The sequence below is a fragment of the Bufo gargarizans genome, chromosome 1 (genome assembly GCF_014858855.1).
Source record: "Bufo gargarizans isolate SCDJY-AF-19 chromosome 1, ASM1485885v1, whole genome shotgun sequence".
NCBI lineage: Eukaryota > Metazoa > Chordata > Amphibia > Anura > Bufonidae > Bufo > Bufo gargarizans.
Window position 1 is genome coordinate 464649609 of NC_058080.1, and position 17295 is coordinate 464666903.

The following is a 17295-nucleotide window of genomic DNA, read 5'->3' on the forward strand; positions in this document are numbered from 1 at the left end:
GCAACCGTTGTGGAAACAGGCCATAGAAGCTATTGATGACATTTGGGGAGATACGGTGGGTACCACACCACAACAGTGCGTATTCCATTACATACCTAAAAACCAGGAAGAGGAAATGGGGTCGCTGGTTACGAAGCCAGGTGTACATCTTCTGTTGATGTCGGTTAAAAAGTCTCTCCTACGACACTGGCTAGAAAAGGAAGTTCCAGTGTGGGAGGAGGTCATAGGGGTGATGAAGAATGTTCTTTATTTAGAAAGGCTGGAGGTGGAACAAGATAAAGAACGCTTGGTCGAGAAGTTTATTAAAAAATGGAGGAGGTTCATAGAGAAACAACTTTCGGTTATTGAAATTCAGGAACTTATGGCCCCATTTAAACTCACAGGGTGGTATCTAAAGGCTCAGCTGGCAGATAGGCTGGGGAGATTGGCCCATTAATTCGGCTGGTAGGCGAGGGAATCATCCAGGGTGGAGGATGGGGGTACTGCGGGTGAACCACTTCAAGTCCAAAAAAAAAAAAAAAAGCTTAGATTGGTGTTCAGGGGTGGAGAGGGGGGGGGGGGGCTGGGGGTTGAGGGGGGGGGGGAGTTGGGGAATATTATGATAAAATGTGTATTGAGAAATCTTATTTTTCGAACTGCTTGCACATCTGTGCGTTGATGCAAATTTCCTATATTGTATTGTTTCGATACCCAATGCTGTACAACGGATTTCTCAGTCCAATAAAGAGATTTTTGAAAAAAAAAAAAAAAAAACTGTTGCACTTGAGCTGAGTGGGACGATGAGGGGTTGGGGAGGAGCGGTCCAATAGGGGATTAATTACAAAATTAAAGTCCCCACATCATAAAAGTCTATGATATGTAAGGGATTCAATAAGCGACTTCATATTACAAAAAAAGGAAATGGGGTTGTCAGTTGGAACATAGATATTGACTATACATAAAACATCATCCCTAAAGGTATAGTCACAGAAAATAATACACTATAATAGTAGATGCAAGCATAACATATGGGCTAAGCCCTCCCTCTATTGATAAAATCTGAGACACTTGGTCAATACATTTTGATCAAAACACATCTAAGCCCACCTACCAAGCGACAAGGTGGTCTCAGTTCAGGCGGGTCCTACGCTAAACCTGCCTATGCCGTTATGCATTTATGTTCAGCAGCGCAGACCCCGCACATATAATGTGTTGCTCCTAGTTACCTCCATGTGCATCAGCAATCGGTGGGAGGAGGAGCAAACACACCTATATGTACCACCTTAATAAAGGTCGCCTATTAGATAGGAGGGGGAAAATTAATATAGGAGCGTATTCACAAATGAAGGTGCCACAAATCATGGGAAAAAATATATAAAACATCTTGATATGATAATGAATGTTGCGGATGTACATGGCTACATTTATACAGTCACAGAAAATAATGCACTATAATAATAGATGCACAAGCAGGTTAGCCATCATAGCCCTATGCACTCTACATATATACATATATATATATATGCACTCTTCTGCAAAAATATATATATATACTGTTCTGAAAAACATGAAGAACATTATGAAAGCTATAATGGTAAAGGACAAAAACTAAATAAAAAAGTCCAAAATTATTTGGGACCAAAGGGGGTTAAAATTACAGTCTACGATACTCAAATGTATCGCTCACAGGGAGTAATGCAGTGTGAAAGCTGACATAACAAGCTCCTGCTGGCCAGATTGCTTACTGCTAGTGTCAGGCGTACTGCTTCTGTTTAGCTCTTTGCAGGTCACATGATTTCTGGGAAAAGGAGGAAGCAGCAAGAAGAGCACACTACAGGAAGAGAAACTGGGGGCGGCTGTTATTACAGAGGGGAATAGAAACTGAGAAAAAGACGTTCTGACACAGGAAATAGCACAAGTTCTAAAGGTTTAAGGTAGGTGGATTGGACACTATAGTTTCAGATCTTTTGATCCTATAATGCTATGATTTGACACTTGAGGATAGTCCAGCAGAGTGTTTACTACACTAAGTAGACGTGGGGGTGGTATCTGTATCTGAGAACTTAAGATGAATGCTGCCTTGCAAGGCAGAACTGTAACCATTAGAAGAAAAAGTCTTTGGTGCTAAGGATATAAGAATAATATACTTAGAGCAATCCAATATAACAATCCTGTTGTGGTGACCATTTGCTGTGCTGATGGGTGTATGACAACCACTGTTATGGCACCGATATAATGTAAATATCTTATGATACATAATTATCATAGAAATAATATTTTAGGTGACACTTCATAGTTAATGAATTCATTTTGAGTGACTGTATTAACATTGCTATACACTTTATTGTGCTGTTTATATCAAGGCTTCCTGGATCCCCAGGACCCCAGTTCCTAAGGCTTATTAGATTCATTATATGTTACGAAGTTACTGTGCCGGAAGATCTTTTTCTCGCTGGACGTTTTGTTGCTTGTAGTTAATACTTGTTTTGTTCTTGCTCTGACTTCCTGGTGAGCCGTTGGTGGGCTTGTGCCTATGAACGCCAGCCATTCTCAACAGGCAGAACTGTAAATGAAGAATGGGAGCGTGACAGAGCAGCAGCTTAAAGGGGCTGTGCAGTGCAAAGATAATGATGACCTATCCTCAGGATAAGTCATTAATATCACTTTGGTGGGGTGAATGGGACAAGAATGAGAAAAATGTTTGTAATTACACTGTGCCGCTGCTGCAAAGGAGACAAAGTACAGGTCATTTTAAAGTGGAAGCAGTGCTTGCATGATCACTGCGACCCCCTTCAAACAGCTGATCAGTGGGGGTTTCGGAACTCCGCCAATCTGATATTAAATGACCTATTCTGAGAATGAAAAATATTCCAAATACAGTATCTAAATAATTCTGGAGTTAAGAGTGGAGGAACCAGAGCTTTACTTATGTGGATGGTTACAATCCCATGAAATATTGTGCAGAGTGTGACTGTAATTACTCTGTGATTTATTTATTTGTTTTTGTAGATGGCTACTGGTCGTGCACGGACCACTAGAAAGTTAAAGCCATGGCTGGTGGAACAGATTGAAAGTGGAAAGTACCATGGACTGATGTGGGATGATGACCTGAAAACTTGCTTCCGCATCCCATGGAAACATGCTGGCAAGCAAGACTTTCGTCACGATGAAGATGCTGCCATCTTTAAGGTGTCCTATCTACTCTGTCTCTAAAAATGTTTAATAATTTCTCATTGCAACCCTGTTTTTATATCAGAAAAATGGGATGCATTCTATTAAAGGGGTTGTCCAAGTTATATTTATTGATGACCTATCCTCAGGATAGGTCATCAATATCAGATCGGCTGGGGTCCGACACCCGGCACCCCCTCCGATCAGCTGTTTGAAGAGAAGGCACTCGCCGTGCCAGCGCTGCCTCCTCTTCACTGTTTACCTTCTCGCCGTTGCATCTGCAGCGGTGAGCAGGTGTAATTACATCCAAGCCGTCCCAATCATTTCAATGGGACGGATCGCTCCTATACAAGTGTATGGGAACGATCCATCTCATTGAAATGAATGGGACGGTTAGATGTAATTACACCTGCTCACTGCTGCAGATGCAACGGCGAGAAGGTAAACAGTGAAGAGGAGGCGGCGCTGGCACGGTGCGCGCCTTCTCTTCAAACAGCTGATCGGCGGGGGTGCCGGATGTCGGACCCCAGCTGATCTGATATTGATGGATAGGTCATCAATAAATATAACTTTGACAACCCCTTTAAACATTGTGCCATCTCCTCATTTATTGAATGCCTCTTTTTTTTTTTTTTTTTTTTTTTTTTTTATATAACTAGGCATGGGCTATGTACAAGCAAAAATACCAAGATGGACAAAAGGTTAATGCAGCAGTATGGAAAACAAGACTTCGCTGTGCTCTCAACAAGAGCCTTGAATTCCAAGAACTCCCTGGCAGATCACAGCTGGATATATCTGAGCCATACAAAGTGTATAGGATTGTTCCACCAGAAGAGCAATGTAAGAACCTCGATAATAGCGTAACAGATTATACAACCTGATGCTTACAATTCTGGCCACAAGGGCAGGGTTTGACTTGTCCACCATAGTACCAGAGGATCAAGACTCTGGTACCATAATGGGGCCCAAAGATCCAGGAGAAAAAAACTAATTTGGACAATCATTTGTCATTTTAGTCTATGTCTTTGATTCAAAACAGATTGAGACACACTTATTAAGACCAGTGTCTAAAACCTTAATAAGGCCAGCCTCTTCATAACTTTGGCGCATCCAGTGCCACTTCTGCCACTTCCGAGCTGTCTTACATTTAGACCATTTTCTATGGGTAAAACAGGTGTAGAAAATGATAAATGAGACGGGCCTACCAGCCCGTTCCCTTCCCCATCCACACCACACCCAACCTTTTTTTAGACCTGGCTTGACCAAGGAGAAGTCACACATTGCAGTGCATAGGACCTTTGTGCCGCAATCTGTGCCAGAAATGCACCTAATTTAGGCATATTTTTGTTTAATAAACGACCCCCATTGAGCTTTATAGATGATGTAAGGAGATGGGCCTTGAGATGAATTTTCTCTGGTTGGCCCAAGGAACCCCAGGCCAACACTGCACACGGGATACAATTGAAATACACTAAATTTCACAGAAATAGAAAAGTAGTAATCCATTTCTGCTGCTAGTATTATAAATAAACTACCCCTAAATAAAGTGTTTAGCTGTTCTATGTTTACTATTACTAAGGTATTGCATCCTCTGAGAAGCAAATCCGGAAAAGGAAGGTCCCTGTAGATTCAAGGAGTAGTTCTTCTGATGAAACCGGACCAGTAGAAAAGAAACCTGAAATTGCTACATTGGTAAGATTAACAGAATCTCTTATGTTTTCACCATGTTCCCGTACCTTATACAACAAAACACATAGAAAAAAGTGGCACCTACATATCAAAAATAGAATTTCCCCTAATTCGCCTGTTTTATTTGTGCATAACTAAGTAAACTATATTTTTTGACATGGTGGTGCTGACTTTTTCCTTGTGTTTTCCTGTATAATGTAGTGGATTAGTATGATGACCAGTGGTGTCCACTCCCTGACATTTCGGTTGTGCCCACTAGGTCTAGCCCCACTGTTTATCATGTTCCCATTTTGTCTCTGAACTGTCTCCTTCTTCTAGCAGGCATGTGAAATTTCTGAGGTCACAAGCTCTGTCTCACCAGAGGATTCTGGGATTGGAAGTGACCTAAGCAACACAGATACACCTATTTTAGCGCAACATATTTCTGAACTTGAGTCGTCATATCCAAATACCAACATCACTAGTATGAGTAAGTTATTAATACAGAAACTTATTATGTGAAATGCCCTTTTCCTATGCTGAGTCAAAAGCAGAAGGGCATGTATTACAGTACCTAAGAGGTAACATTTTCTTTTAGGAATATTAGTTACTACACTTTCTTTTTTAACATGCTTGAGAAGTCAGTGGCATTTTTACTTTTCTCGTCTACAGTGTACTGAACTTAAGCAAGTTGTGCTTTGGAATTTGGTATTTTCTCCTCCATTTTTCAGCTAGCTAGCTAGTTAACACTGTGCTCAGCTTTAAAGGGGTTGTCTGACCCCAAAAGGCTCCCATTCCTGCTCCTTCTGGCAGATCAGAAGTGCGTGTCTTGTCTGTGGTCAAGTTTACCTATGGAGCCATTCACTGGCCTCAGTGGTGACCTATCCCCCAGTGGCACATGACCACAACGGCTCAACAGTCATGTTCCACTTGGGAACATGTCAACGCTGAGACCAGGAAATGGGTACAGTGGTGCATGTGATCATGGATGGGGCATCACTCTTCCAGGACTAGAAGGATTGGGTACAGGTATCTTGGCACTGGAACACAGTGGTGGAATAGATGAGAGGCTTAGTTTATTTTCATGTGCACACTTTCAGGGTCATATTTAAAATTTGTTTTGGGGCCAGCCAACCCCAATAAGGCAATTTTACAAAGGTCAGATATTGGCACAATTATATTATAATTGTATGAACACGTTTTATATGCAGCACCTAGAATCACCATTTGTGGGCAGCACATTGCCCTGCGTGCTGGATGTGCTGGCCACAAACAATGAATCTATATGGGGATAAACAATACTACTACGATCGTTCATTGGAATACAAAGGGGATGACTGCTGTATGTAACTGCAGCTCTGTGAACCAACAGTTCAGTCTGGATCCGTGCCCCATGCATTGTGCAGTGTAAAAGAACCTTTAGGCTACTTTCACACTTGCGTTTTGGGCGGATCCGTCATGGATCTGCAAAAACGGATCTGTTACAATAATACAACCGCATGCATTCGTCATGAACGGATCTGTTGGTATTATCTGTAACATAGCAAAGACGGATCAATCATGAACTCCATTGAAAGTCAATAGAAGACGGATCCGTTTTCGATTGTGCCAGATTGTATCAGAGAAAAGGATCCGTCCCCATTGACTTACATTGTGTGCCGTTTGTCTCCAGAGTGGAATGGTGAGAGCCCATGACAGATCTCACAAAACGGATAGCCAAAACGCCAGTGTGAAAGTAGCTAGGCTTTTCTTCACCTGAGTGAAGATTTAGTGTGCCCCTTCCTTTCCTCGTGTAAACTGACACCTAGAACTTAAGGTGGATTTACACTGCACAACGTTAGACGATTGTTCATTTAAGGAGATTTACAAGCAGCGATTTCCTTCACAGTATGAGGACGAGGGATCGCCATTGCTATTGTCATCCCCATACCGAATAATTTTTTCTGGGCAGAAGATCACTGTTTAGAAAGGATGACCTGCTGCCCAAAAACGATGACTGATGTGCCTGCACAAATGACAGGATCACCTGATGAACGAGCATTTTGATCGGGTGATCGGCGGCACATTTACACAGGCAGATTGTCTGAAAAGAGCGTTCACAGGAACGTTCATTCCCAATAATCTGCCCAATATTCGGGCAGTGTAAATCCACTTTTAAAAGGGAATTAGTCACCAGTGACCTCCCTATCAAGCTGTTTGCGTACAGTAGACACACAGCTGTGGTTCAACTGATTTAAGTGCATTGGCAAAGCAGTGAGGGAGGGACTGGAGCAGCACAGAGTAGAGGAAAACTTCAAATATACACTACTCCTAAGAATAAATTGCTTACGTTAGACCTGCTCCCCTCAATCCTTATCTAGTGTTGTCAGCTGTTTTGCATGGTCAGTTTAAATTGTATAGGTATATTTTCTCCAAACAAAACTTGTAGTCTACCGATTGCCTTGTTAGTCATATTACATTGCACTTGATGACTGTTTTTGCATCTTTTGTTAAACAGCCCCCATCCTTCCCATTGATGTTCCGTCACATGAGACACACAAAGGTAATTTAGTATTTCTTATCTGCAGTTGTGGTATGTTTAATGTAAGGTGTCTGGTCAGCCTGATACGACGAGTGGTGGCAGCTAAGATTGATTAGTTTCGGATGACGGAGTGCTTACAGAGGTAGGTCCAGTGTGACCCTGTAAGCAGCCATCCTGAATCTAAGTCCCTGATCCTGAGGAAAGGTCATCAATATAAGAAGCCGGCTATCCCCTTTAATTTAAATAACGCCCAAGTACACTCTACAACTTACTATGCGGACTAGCATTCACAGGTTAAGGCCTTATGCACACAACCATTTTTCGGGTCCGCATCCGAACCGCATCCATTGCTCCGTTCCGTGGCCCCGCAAAAAAAATATAGCATGTCCTATTCTTGTCGGTTTTGCGGACAAGAATAGGCATTTCTACAATGGGCCGCCCGTATAGTGTGTATAAACAATGGGGTTATCATAGAAAATACAATATAATGCAAAATAACAGTTTGGAAAATAAAAGGGATAAAAACAGAACTTAATACGTTAGGCGACCGATAAGTCCGGTTGCCGGGTGAGGCAGAAATATTGGGCAGTCCATCAAGCTAGTGATCCCCCAAAGAAATGACAGTTTGCTATCCTGCACACGTGTTAAAAAGGATCTGCAGGTTTCCACAACCCAACCGCCACCCCGCCTCCCCCGCAGCGCTTGTGCGAGCGAGGTGTTCTCTTAACTGTTTACCTGTTTGCTGTCGACCTTGGCGTGATAAGCAGGTGTAATTACAGCTCCTCCGACCCATTAACCTCAGTGGGAACGGGAAGGAGCAGTTACACTCTGTCTGCTCCTTCTACTGAATGAGATTGAGCTTCAAGGGTTCCTATCACCTCGTTTTGACATAATTAGCTATCAGACACTAGCGATCCGCTAGTGTCTGCTCTACCAAACAATGCTATTATAATACCTTTGTGTGCAGCCGTTTTCCTAAAAAACTAACTTTTATTGATATGCTAATGAGCCTCTAGGTGCTATGGGGGCGTCTTTTCAGCACCTAGAGGCTCGGTCTACTGACACAAAATGCCGCCCAGTGCGTCCCTCCAGCCCGCCCATCTCCTCTGGAATGCGATCCTCCCTCTGAGCCAGCGGACGAATTATCGCGCCTGCGCCGTGCGCGTCTGTATTCGGCGCAGGCGCAGTAACTGTCTGAGCGCTCTCTGCGCCGTCATCTCCATTGCGCCTGCGCCATCTGTTCCTCGGAGCACTCTGACGTAATCGGCGCAGGCGCAGTGGAGATGTCTTGTGCAGGGAGCGGTCAGACATTCACTGCGCCTGTGCCGAATACAGCGCCTGTGCCGCTGGCTCAGAGGGAGGATCGCATTCCAGAGGAGATGGGCGGGCTGGAGGGACGCGCTGGGCGGCATTTTGTGTGAGTAGACTGAGCCTCTAGGTGCTGAAAAGACGTCCCCATAGCACCTAGAGGCTCATTAGCATATCAATAAAAGTTAGTTTTTTAGGCAAACGGCTGCACACAAAGATATTATAATAGCATTGTTTGGTAGAGCAGACACTAGCGGATCGCTAGTGTCTGATAGCTAATTATGTCAAAACGAGGTGATAGGAACCCTTTCAGTACTCAACCACAGCCACTATACAATGTACGACAAAGTGCTTGGTATACTATGAAGAGGCTTGCCCTTTCAGACAGCTCAGTGGGGTGTGTCGGGAGTTGGACTCTCACCAGTGAGATATGGATGACCTATCTACTAGTAGAATAGTATACCTGAGTACAAGTTATCAATATGTAATTCCCAGAAAGTGGTTTTAGACTACATTAGAAAGTGAGAATGCTTTTGCCCTTAAAAGTGGCTACAGAACAGCTTTTGAGATGGAAGCAGTGTTACAGGTTAGGGTGGGTTCACATCTGCGTTATGGATTCCATTATGGCTTTCCGTTATAACATGGTTTTAACGGAACTCATAAGACAGAAGTCACAACGGAAGCCTTTAAGAGGCATTCTGTTTTGATCCTTCATAATACAAGACTTTGGGCAGCAGAACGGATCCGTCCTGGTTTCCATTATGTAGGTGTCCAGTCCTGCATAACGGAAACGGTACGGATCCGTTCTTCTGCCCATAGACTTGTATTATGACGGAATCCCAAACAGAAGCCTTTAAAAGGCATTCCATTTTGCTTTCCATCATAATAGAAGTCTATGGGGATCAAAACTGATCCGTCCCGTTTCCGTTATGGATAATGGAAAAAAAAAGTCCTGTTGACCGGACTTTGTTTTCCGTCTTGCATAACTGGGACCAGACGGATCCGTTATGATCCCTATAGACTACTATTATGACGGATCAAAAGGGAATGCCTCTAAAAGGTCTCCGTTTTGACTTCCGTCATATGGATTCCGTTATTTTCCGTTATAACCATATTATAACGGAAAGCCATAACGGAATCCATAACGCAGATGTGAACCCAGCCTTACATGCATATAGGCAATTTTGCTTACATCGACGTCCAATGTCTACTTTTTAGATAGTACTAGTGTTCTCCCTGGTTTGTCTTCCAGATACAGGATTGAGGATTACAGTGATTTATAGTGGAATTGAAGTGGCACACAAGGTGGTTCATTGTGGAGAATGTAGACTGTCAGCTGGGCCTCCTGTTAAAAGCTTCATTGGTGGAATGGAGCATGTGCTTCTTCCTGCTCCAGGAGAGCAATTTCAAGCAGACATACGCAAGAGAACAGAGGTCCTTCTCGGCTTCCTTCAGTCTGGTGTTATGCTGGCCAGTAATGCTGATGGAATCTTTGCTCAACGTCAAAAATCGTGTTTGGGACGTATTTACTGGACAGGACCTTATTCAAGTTCTCCAGAAGTGATCAACAAACTGGAAAGAGATGACTTTGTACAACTGTTTGACACAAAGAAGTTCTTGAGAGGTAAGAGTGTCTGAGATCTTAGGACCAGTAGTCCAAAGACTAATTGTTTTAGTTCATACTTTTTATGACCCTTTAGAATCGACCTTAAAGGACCATTCTACTCAAAAATTATAAAATCAGTCACTTGGTATCTATGTGTTCCCTACTTTTACATTGTTCAGGCTTGATGCTCCCTTTTATTTCTTGGTACTACATATTTTCCACATGGCAGTAACAAGTGGCTGCCATCTCCATGACTCCAAGGCCAGTAACAGAGTCAGAGTCGGCACATACAGTAGATGTTAGTGGGCGGTACACACAATTAAGCCCCTCCCAGAGTGGAGAAAATGTCAAACTTGCATCATCGACCAGAACAGACATAAACCTGGGTCAATTTTACATCTTAACTTTATCCAAGGCCTATAATCACTGGCATCCTGTTAGTGTTCTGCAGAAGTCAGTAGTCATCACTGTCACAGATGTAGCAGAGCTAAAAGAAATGCTTAACGGGTTAAGTAAATGGCAAGAAAATTTTAATTGACTTTTTTTAATGGCTTTTGTCACAGAACACTGTGACATGTGTTATCACAATTTCTTTTATTTCTGCTACATCTGTGTATTTCATGTACTGACTGTGAAGTGACTCAGGACAGCATTGCCCTGTGATTATGGCAGCACAGGCTTCAACTGAGGCCTAGTAGGAAACAGCAGGAGATTTTTGTAATAACACTATACAGGTGAATGAAATTTTGGGTGCATGTACAGCTCCATGACTTTGGCCAATAGAATATTTTTTTTAGTTTTTGCCTGAAATGACCCTTTAAAGCCAATGATCGGCCACGCAAGCGTTCATAAGTATACTAATTGCCGAATATTGCCCTGTGTTTGTGTTGGATGACAGGCAGGCGATGGAGCAGAAGGAAGATGGTAATGGAATGCAGATATAGAGCTGATGAATGACGGTGAACAGAAATAAATGACACTGTCAGGAACTGACTCTAATCTGCAGCACCACCCTAGCAAGACAACAAGAAGGATCTAGGACCCAGAGACAAATCATAAACCTTACTGAGCAAACAGACAAGTAACACAATACACAGGAAAGCAACAAACTTCAATGCCAGCAGCAGTGAAGGTGCTAGAAGGACTACAAGAACCAAGCTACAAGGTCAAGACACAAATCTAGACTAGGAACAGGATACAAGGAACACTAAGAATTCTGCATACAGATGCTCAGAGCTCAAGCTATTCTAACCGATCAGGTGACCAAGCTGACCAAGGTGATCATCTGACTAAGATCAGGTGTAAGGTAGTCGCATAGCAACTGGCCTAAACAATAGTAGTAAACAGGAGAAGATGAAGCAATAGGGAAATATCTGCTGCTTGTCACATTGATTATACTATTATTTCTGTGAAAAATGAAAGCCTCCGCTACTTCTTTGCACAGTTTTGATGAATGTCCTCCTTTGTTTTGTATTTCTTTCAGATCTTGAAACCTACAAAGCAGAAGGAGGCACACCTCCTGATTACCATGTCACTTTATGTTTCGGGGAGGAGATTTCAGAATCTAGCCACACTACGGACAAACTTATCACAGCAAAGGTGAGGGAACTTTGGACTCAGCTACAGCCATCATACTAAGAATAGTAGTCTGTGTTATAGAAGGAAGTTATTAAAAATTGTCTATGCTCAGTTTAAAAATATCATGCTTTACATTCCTATATTCCTGCAATGTTATTTACCATCTCAAAAAATATATATAATTTTATATTTATTTATTTATTTAATACAATGTACATACTCATATTTGGTTTCATCTGGCAGCCAGGTAAATTGTAACATAACTGAGTCCTCATTTTCTCTACAGATAGAACAACTTATGGCCTCTGAGATGGTGCACCAAGCAGCGGACAACCTCTGTAATGTTCAGTTTATGGATTCACTCATGCAGAATTCCTCTCCCACATATCTCATCACGCTGTTACCAGTAACTACATTGGATAGCATTCCTGAATATTCATAATTTAGCTACGCCCATAAATTGCATTTTATCCAATACCCACTACTGTCATCCTAGTTTAAGACCATTTATATATCGTTTTGTTTGGATGTTCATCCTGGATAAGTGTTAAGATTAATATGTAAGTAGTTTAATTGTGTGCCTTAGGCCTCATGCACACGGCCGTTGTGCGGCCGTTCCGTGGATTGGGGACTGCAATTTGCGGTCCCAATGCACGGATAACATCCTGCGGCTGCCAGGACGGATCGAGACCTATTCAACTTAAATGGGTCTGTGATCCGTCCGCACTGTAAAAAAATAGAACATGTACTATTTTTTTGCGTTGCGGAGGCACGGACAGAAACACTGCGGAGTGCTTCCGTGGGCTTCCGATCCGTGCTTCCGTTCCGCACCACATCTCTCGGATTGCGGACCCATATGACCCATTGAATGGGTCCGCATCCGTGATGCGGGATGCACTCGGCTGGTGCCCATGTATTGCGGACCGGCCATATGAGGGCTGCAATACGGCCTTGGAGGGGCAACAGGCACGGCCGGGCAACGGCCATGTGCATGAGGCCTAAAAGACATGTGAGTAACTAGGAGAGCTGGCAGTGCATGACTCCCACTCTGCCTTGGCCATTATAGTTAGAGCAGCAAACTGAATCTTTTCCTCAGATGGAGGAAAGCCATGCATGAAGACTTCACTTTTTACTTCATATTGAGAAAGTGCAGAAACATTCTTCCTTAAAGGGGGTTTCTCACCTCAGACATTGGAGGCATATTGCTAGAATACGCCCCAATGTCTGATAGGTGCTGGTCCCACCTCTGGGATCACACCTATCTTTAGAACTGAGCCTGCAAAGTGAAGGAGGGCACACCGCCCATGCGCGGCTGCCCCCCATTCATTCCTATGGGATCACCAAAAATAGCCAAGCGCTGGCTCGGCTATTTGCTTCACCCCCATAGAAGTGAATGGAGCAGTGGCCGCGCTTGCATGGTGCGCTTCCCATTTTTTGTAATGGGACTGCCAAATATAGACGAGCGCACCGCTTAGCTATTTTCGGCCTTCTCATAGGAATGAATGGAGGGCAGCTTTGCACTTTCCGGGCTCTGCGACCTGCACCTATTGGGAGCATATCCTAGCGATATGCCCCCAATGTCTGAGGTGAGACAACCCCTTTAACTAAAGGACTGAGGTTAAGAATTAGTGTATTGTCTACTGTACAGTGCCTGCAGCAACTTGTTATATTTGAATAGGAGATTGTTTGTATTGTTCACACCGTACATTTTCAATAGCAGAATTTTAATAGCACTATTTCTAGAACAGGCTATTATTGCATTAAAAGGGGGTTGTCTGTTTCCGTAAACAAAAATGTTAAAAGAGTCATAGCATTAAATAAACTGATACATTAGAAGTGATACATCGCCACTTCTGCTCCCATGCTTTCCAGTTCCCTGCTGATCTCTAATTTCTGGTCATTCTCAACACACCGGAAATGATTGCTGGGCCAATTACTGGCCACAGTGGTGACCTGCATCATCCAGTGATTGGCAGATCATTCATTTCCTGTTTTGATTGGTGAGACAAATATCATATCACATTAGTTTTTTTTGTCATATAACTGCTGATGTGGTCCAATGAACGTCACCTATGCTGCTGTAGCTCAGCTTTTTGTCACTTTACCTCTTCTCCACTCTCTGGGAACATGAGATAGTTGTTAGTGAATATAGATATACTGTAAATATACGATATAATGTGTAGGTTTCAGGTCAATATATTATTGTCAGTTTCATATTAGTTTTATCTGATTGTCCTTTATTAAAGATACATACCCAATATAATAGTATATTTTGTTATAGCCTTGAAACACTTTACAGTATATGTCTTTTGACTGTTGTTTGTGACTTTGTTGTCTTTATTTTGATGACCACTACACATAAAATATAGTTTGCTTTATCCTAACATTTCTGCATTCTGTTTCTTTCTATAAATTGCCATATGATGGTGGTCTGACTCTCAAAGGAAGCGTAGCCCTTAAAAATGTATTAGAACAGGACAATGTTAAAGGAACAGTAAACCTAGAAATGAATCAAGTGAAGATCCTGTCCCAGTGGGATATAAATTTCACTTAACACAAATGAAGTATATGACCCCTGCCAATATTTTTTGTGATAACTATTAATTATTGATGGCAGCGCAGGGCGAGTCTTTCAAGATGGCACCCACTCGTGAGTGCAGCAGGATCTATAGCTGCTATGTGCCTGCTGTTTTAAACATCAGACTCCCGAAACTACTGTATACGATTGAAGATAATGGTGATTTCACACATTTAACCCCTCAGATGGTCAAATGTGACCATGGAAACTGGGAGCTAAAAAAACCAGAAGCTTGCTCTCCCGGGCCTGCAACAGCTCCCTTTAGTGGGGTTCAGGGGAGCTGGATAGTGTGTGAGGCAGCCTCAGTCTTCCTGAACGATCCAAGGCTGCCACAGATAGGAAGCAGTCCAAGCTTGTGGCAGCAGTCTCCTTCACTAAGGAGCAGGCGATTAGCGGGAAGGAACGTGTAACAGGGCGTATTCACGCAACGCAGGCCCCATAGAAGCTAATGGGGCTGCGTGAAAATCGCAAGCATCCGCAAGCAAGTGCGGATGCGGTGCGATTTTCACTCATGGTTGCTAGGATGAAAGTCTATTCACTGTATTATTTTCCCTTATAACATGGTTATAAGGGAAAATAATAGCATTCTTTAATACAGAATGCATAGTAGAAGGTCAATATAATAAAACAGTGCGCCCCCAACACCCCAGTATAATAAACATTGGTGGCGCAGTGTGCCCCCCTCAATATAATAAACATTGGTGGCGCAGTGCGCACACCCCAACACCCCAGTATAATAAACATTGGTGGCGCAGTGTGCCCCCCCTCAATATAATAAACATTGGTGGCGCAGTGTGCACCCCCCCAGTATAATAAACATTGGTGGCGCAGTGTACCCCCCCCTCAATATAATGAACATTGGTGGCGCAGTGGGCAGTGCCAATGAGGGTTAAAAAATAATTAACTCACCTCCTCCAATTAATCGTCTCCTGTTCTTTCTTCAGGACCTGTCAAAGGACCTGTGGTGACATCACTGTGCTCATCACATAATACATCACATGATTCATCACCATGGTAATGGACCATGTGATGAGCTCAGTGACGTCACCACAGGTCCTGAAGAAAGAACAGGAGACTGGCAGCTACGCGATCAACTGGAGGAGGTGAGTACATTTTTTAAAATTATTTTTTAACCCTCATTGGCACTTCCCACTGAGCCACCAATGTTTCTTATACTGGGGGGTTGGGGGGGGGGGGGGCGCACTGTGCCACCAATGTTTCTTACACTGGGGTGTTGGGGGGGGCACACTGTGCCACCAATGTTTCTTATACTGGGGTGTTCGGGGGGGCACAGTGTTTCTTATACTGGGGTGTTGGGGGGGCACACTGTGCCACCAATGTTTCTTACACTGGGGTGTTGGGGGGGGGGCACACCGTACCACCAATACTTCTTATACTGGGGTGTTGGGGGGGGCACACTGTACAGGGAGTCTAAGAAAGAATCGAATGAGTCACTAACTAAGTCGGATCTTTAGATTCTTTTCACCTGTGACTCATTTGATTCTTTCTTAGACTCCCTCCTGTACAGTGTGTGACTCAGAGCTGCTAGTGCTTGCATTGCCTCAGCTCTGATTGGTTGGTGGGCGGGGAGGGGAGGGGCTGGCAGAAGCAGCTTCCACTCTAGGATCAGATTACACTCCTCCCGAGCCCCTCCCCTCCCTGCTGCCAGCGGCTCTGCTATTGTGTGCTGTGACGGAGCTGACTCAGACTGAGAAGAACATCGGCGGTGGGGCAGAGTACTATCAACTCCTGTGCCCGCCGCTGTTCAACTGCAGAGCTGCCGCTGAGGGTCTAGTCGCAAATGGCGACAAGACTAAAAAGTCTTGTCGCCATTTGTAAATTCTAAGTCGCATTGGCGACCATTTTGGTCGCCATCTGGAGCCCTGTTTTGGTCATCTGATATGTCACTTATGTGGTAATGCTTTTACTTATCAAAGCCATTCTGACTGTTTTCTCGAGACAAATTGTACTTTATAATAGTGGTAAATTTGAGTCGATATATTTCACCTTTATTAAAAAAAAAAAATAATACATTTACCAGAAATTTGGGGAAAAGAAAAAGCTAATTTTCTAAATTTCAATTTCTCTGCTTTTAAGACAGATAGTAATACCTCATTTCCCATATTGTCTACTTTATGTTGGCATCATTTTGTAAATGTTATATTTTATTTTATTTTTTGGCTGCTAGATGGAGTACAATTTTAGATGCAATTTTTTTTTTTTTTTTTTAAGAAAATCTCCAAAACTCAACCAGGACCAATTCAGTTATGAACTCACTTTAGGGGGCTTACATAATGGAAACTACACCCCTCAAGTTATTCAAATATGATTTTACAATAATGGAGAATAAGAAAAATGAGGGGGCACACTCAAGAGGGATCACTGGATAAAGTGTAGATAATTGTGTTTAATAATATTTTAAGAACATACCCTTAAAAGCATTAAAACATACATAAAACAAAAACAAAAAGTGCAAGATTTCACTGGTAGTATTAATCTCAGTGAGAGTTCTTTCCACAGAGGTATAGGATTAAGGCCTGTGACGTTAGAGCGATAGTATCAGCCCTATGGCTCAGTCCTAGTGGAGCGCTGATGATGTTAATGTCTCTTTATCCAGTATGCTGAGTATGCAGCAGTATATATCAAATTGGAGACTGTGCTCCCGTGTTTAACAAGATGTATGGCAGGTTGGAGACTATGCTCCCGTACTTACAGTCTCTTGTCGCTTGCGGTATTTCCGATCACCCCTCCTGACTGAATCCTCACAGCATTGATGTTTCAGGTTGCCGTACACTCACAGCGTCCCGTGCAGTGTGTTCGGTCAAGACGTGGCGTCCCACGTGACCTAGTAGTCTGGGGTGCCGGCTAAACGCTGAGCTGACGTCA

At 43.1% G+C, this 17295-nt stretch overlaps 1 protein-coding gene across 2 annotated transcripts; it reads left to right on the plus strand.

Moving 5' to 3' along the window:
- The first annotated feature begins 1755 nt into the window (after positions 1-1755).
- IRF9 (interferon regulatory factor 9) lies at positions 1756-12632 on the plus strand. 2 transcript variants are annotated; one of them, XM_044273123.1, is made up of 9 exons: positions 1756-1913; positions 2989-3168; positions 3810-3990; positions 4730-4842; positions 5158-5308; positions 7316-7360; positions 9900-10271; positions 11737-11852; positions 12118-12632. In XM_044273123.1, the coding sequence occupies exons 2-9, from the start codon at positions 2989-2991 to the stop codon at positions 12271-12273; spliced, it is 1314 nt and encodes a 437-aa protein (XP_044129058.1). In that variant the 5' UTR covers positions 1756-1913; the 3' UTR covers positions 12274-12632. The 2 variants fall into 2 exon arrangements, with proteins under 2 accessions (XP_044129058.1, XP_044129066.1); XM_044273131.1 differs by having other exon boundaries at positions 5161-5308.
- Positions 12633-17295: the final 4663 nt, after the last annotated feature.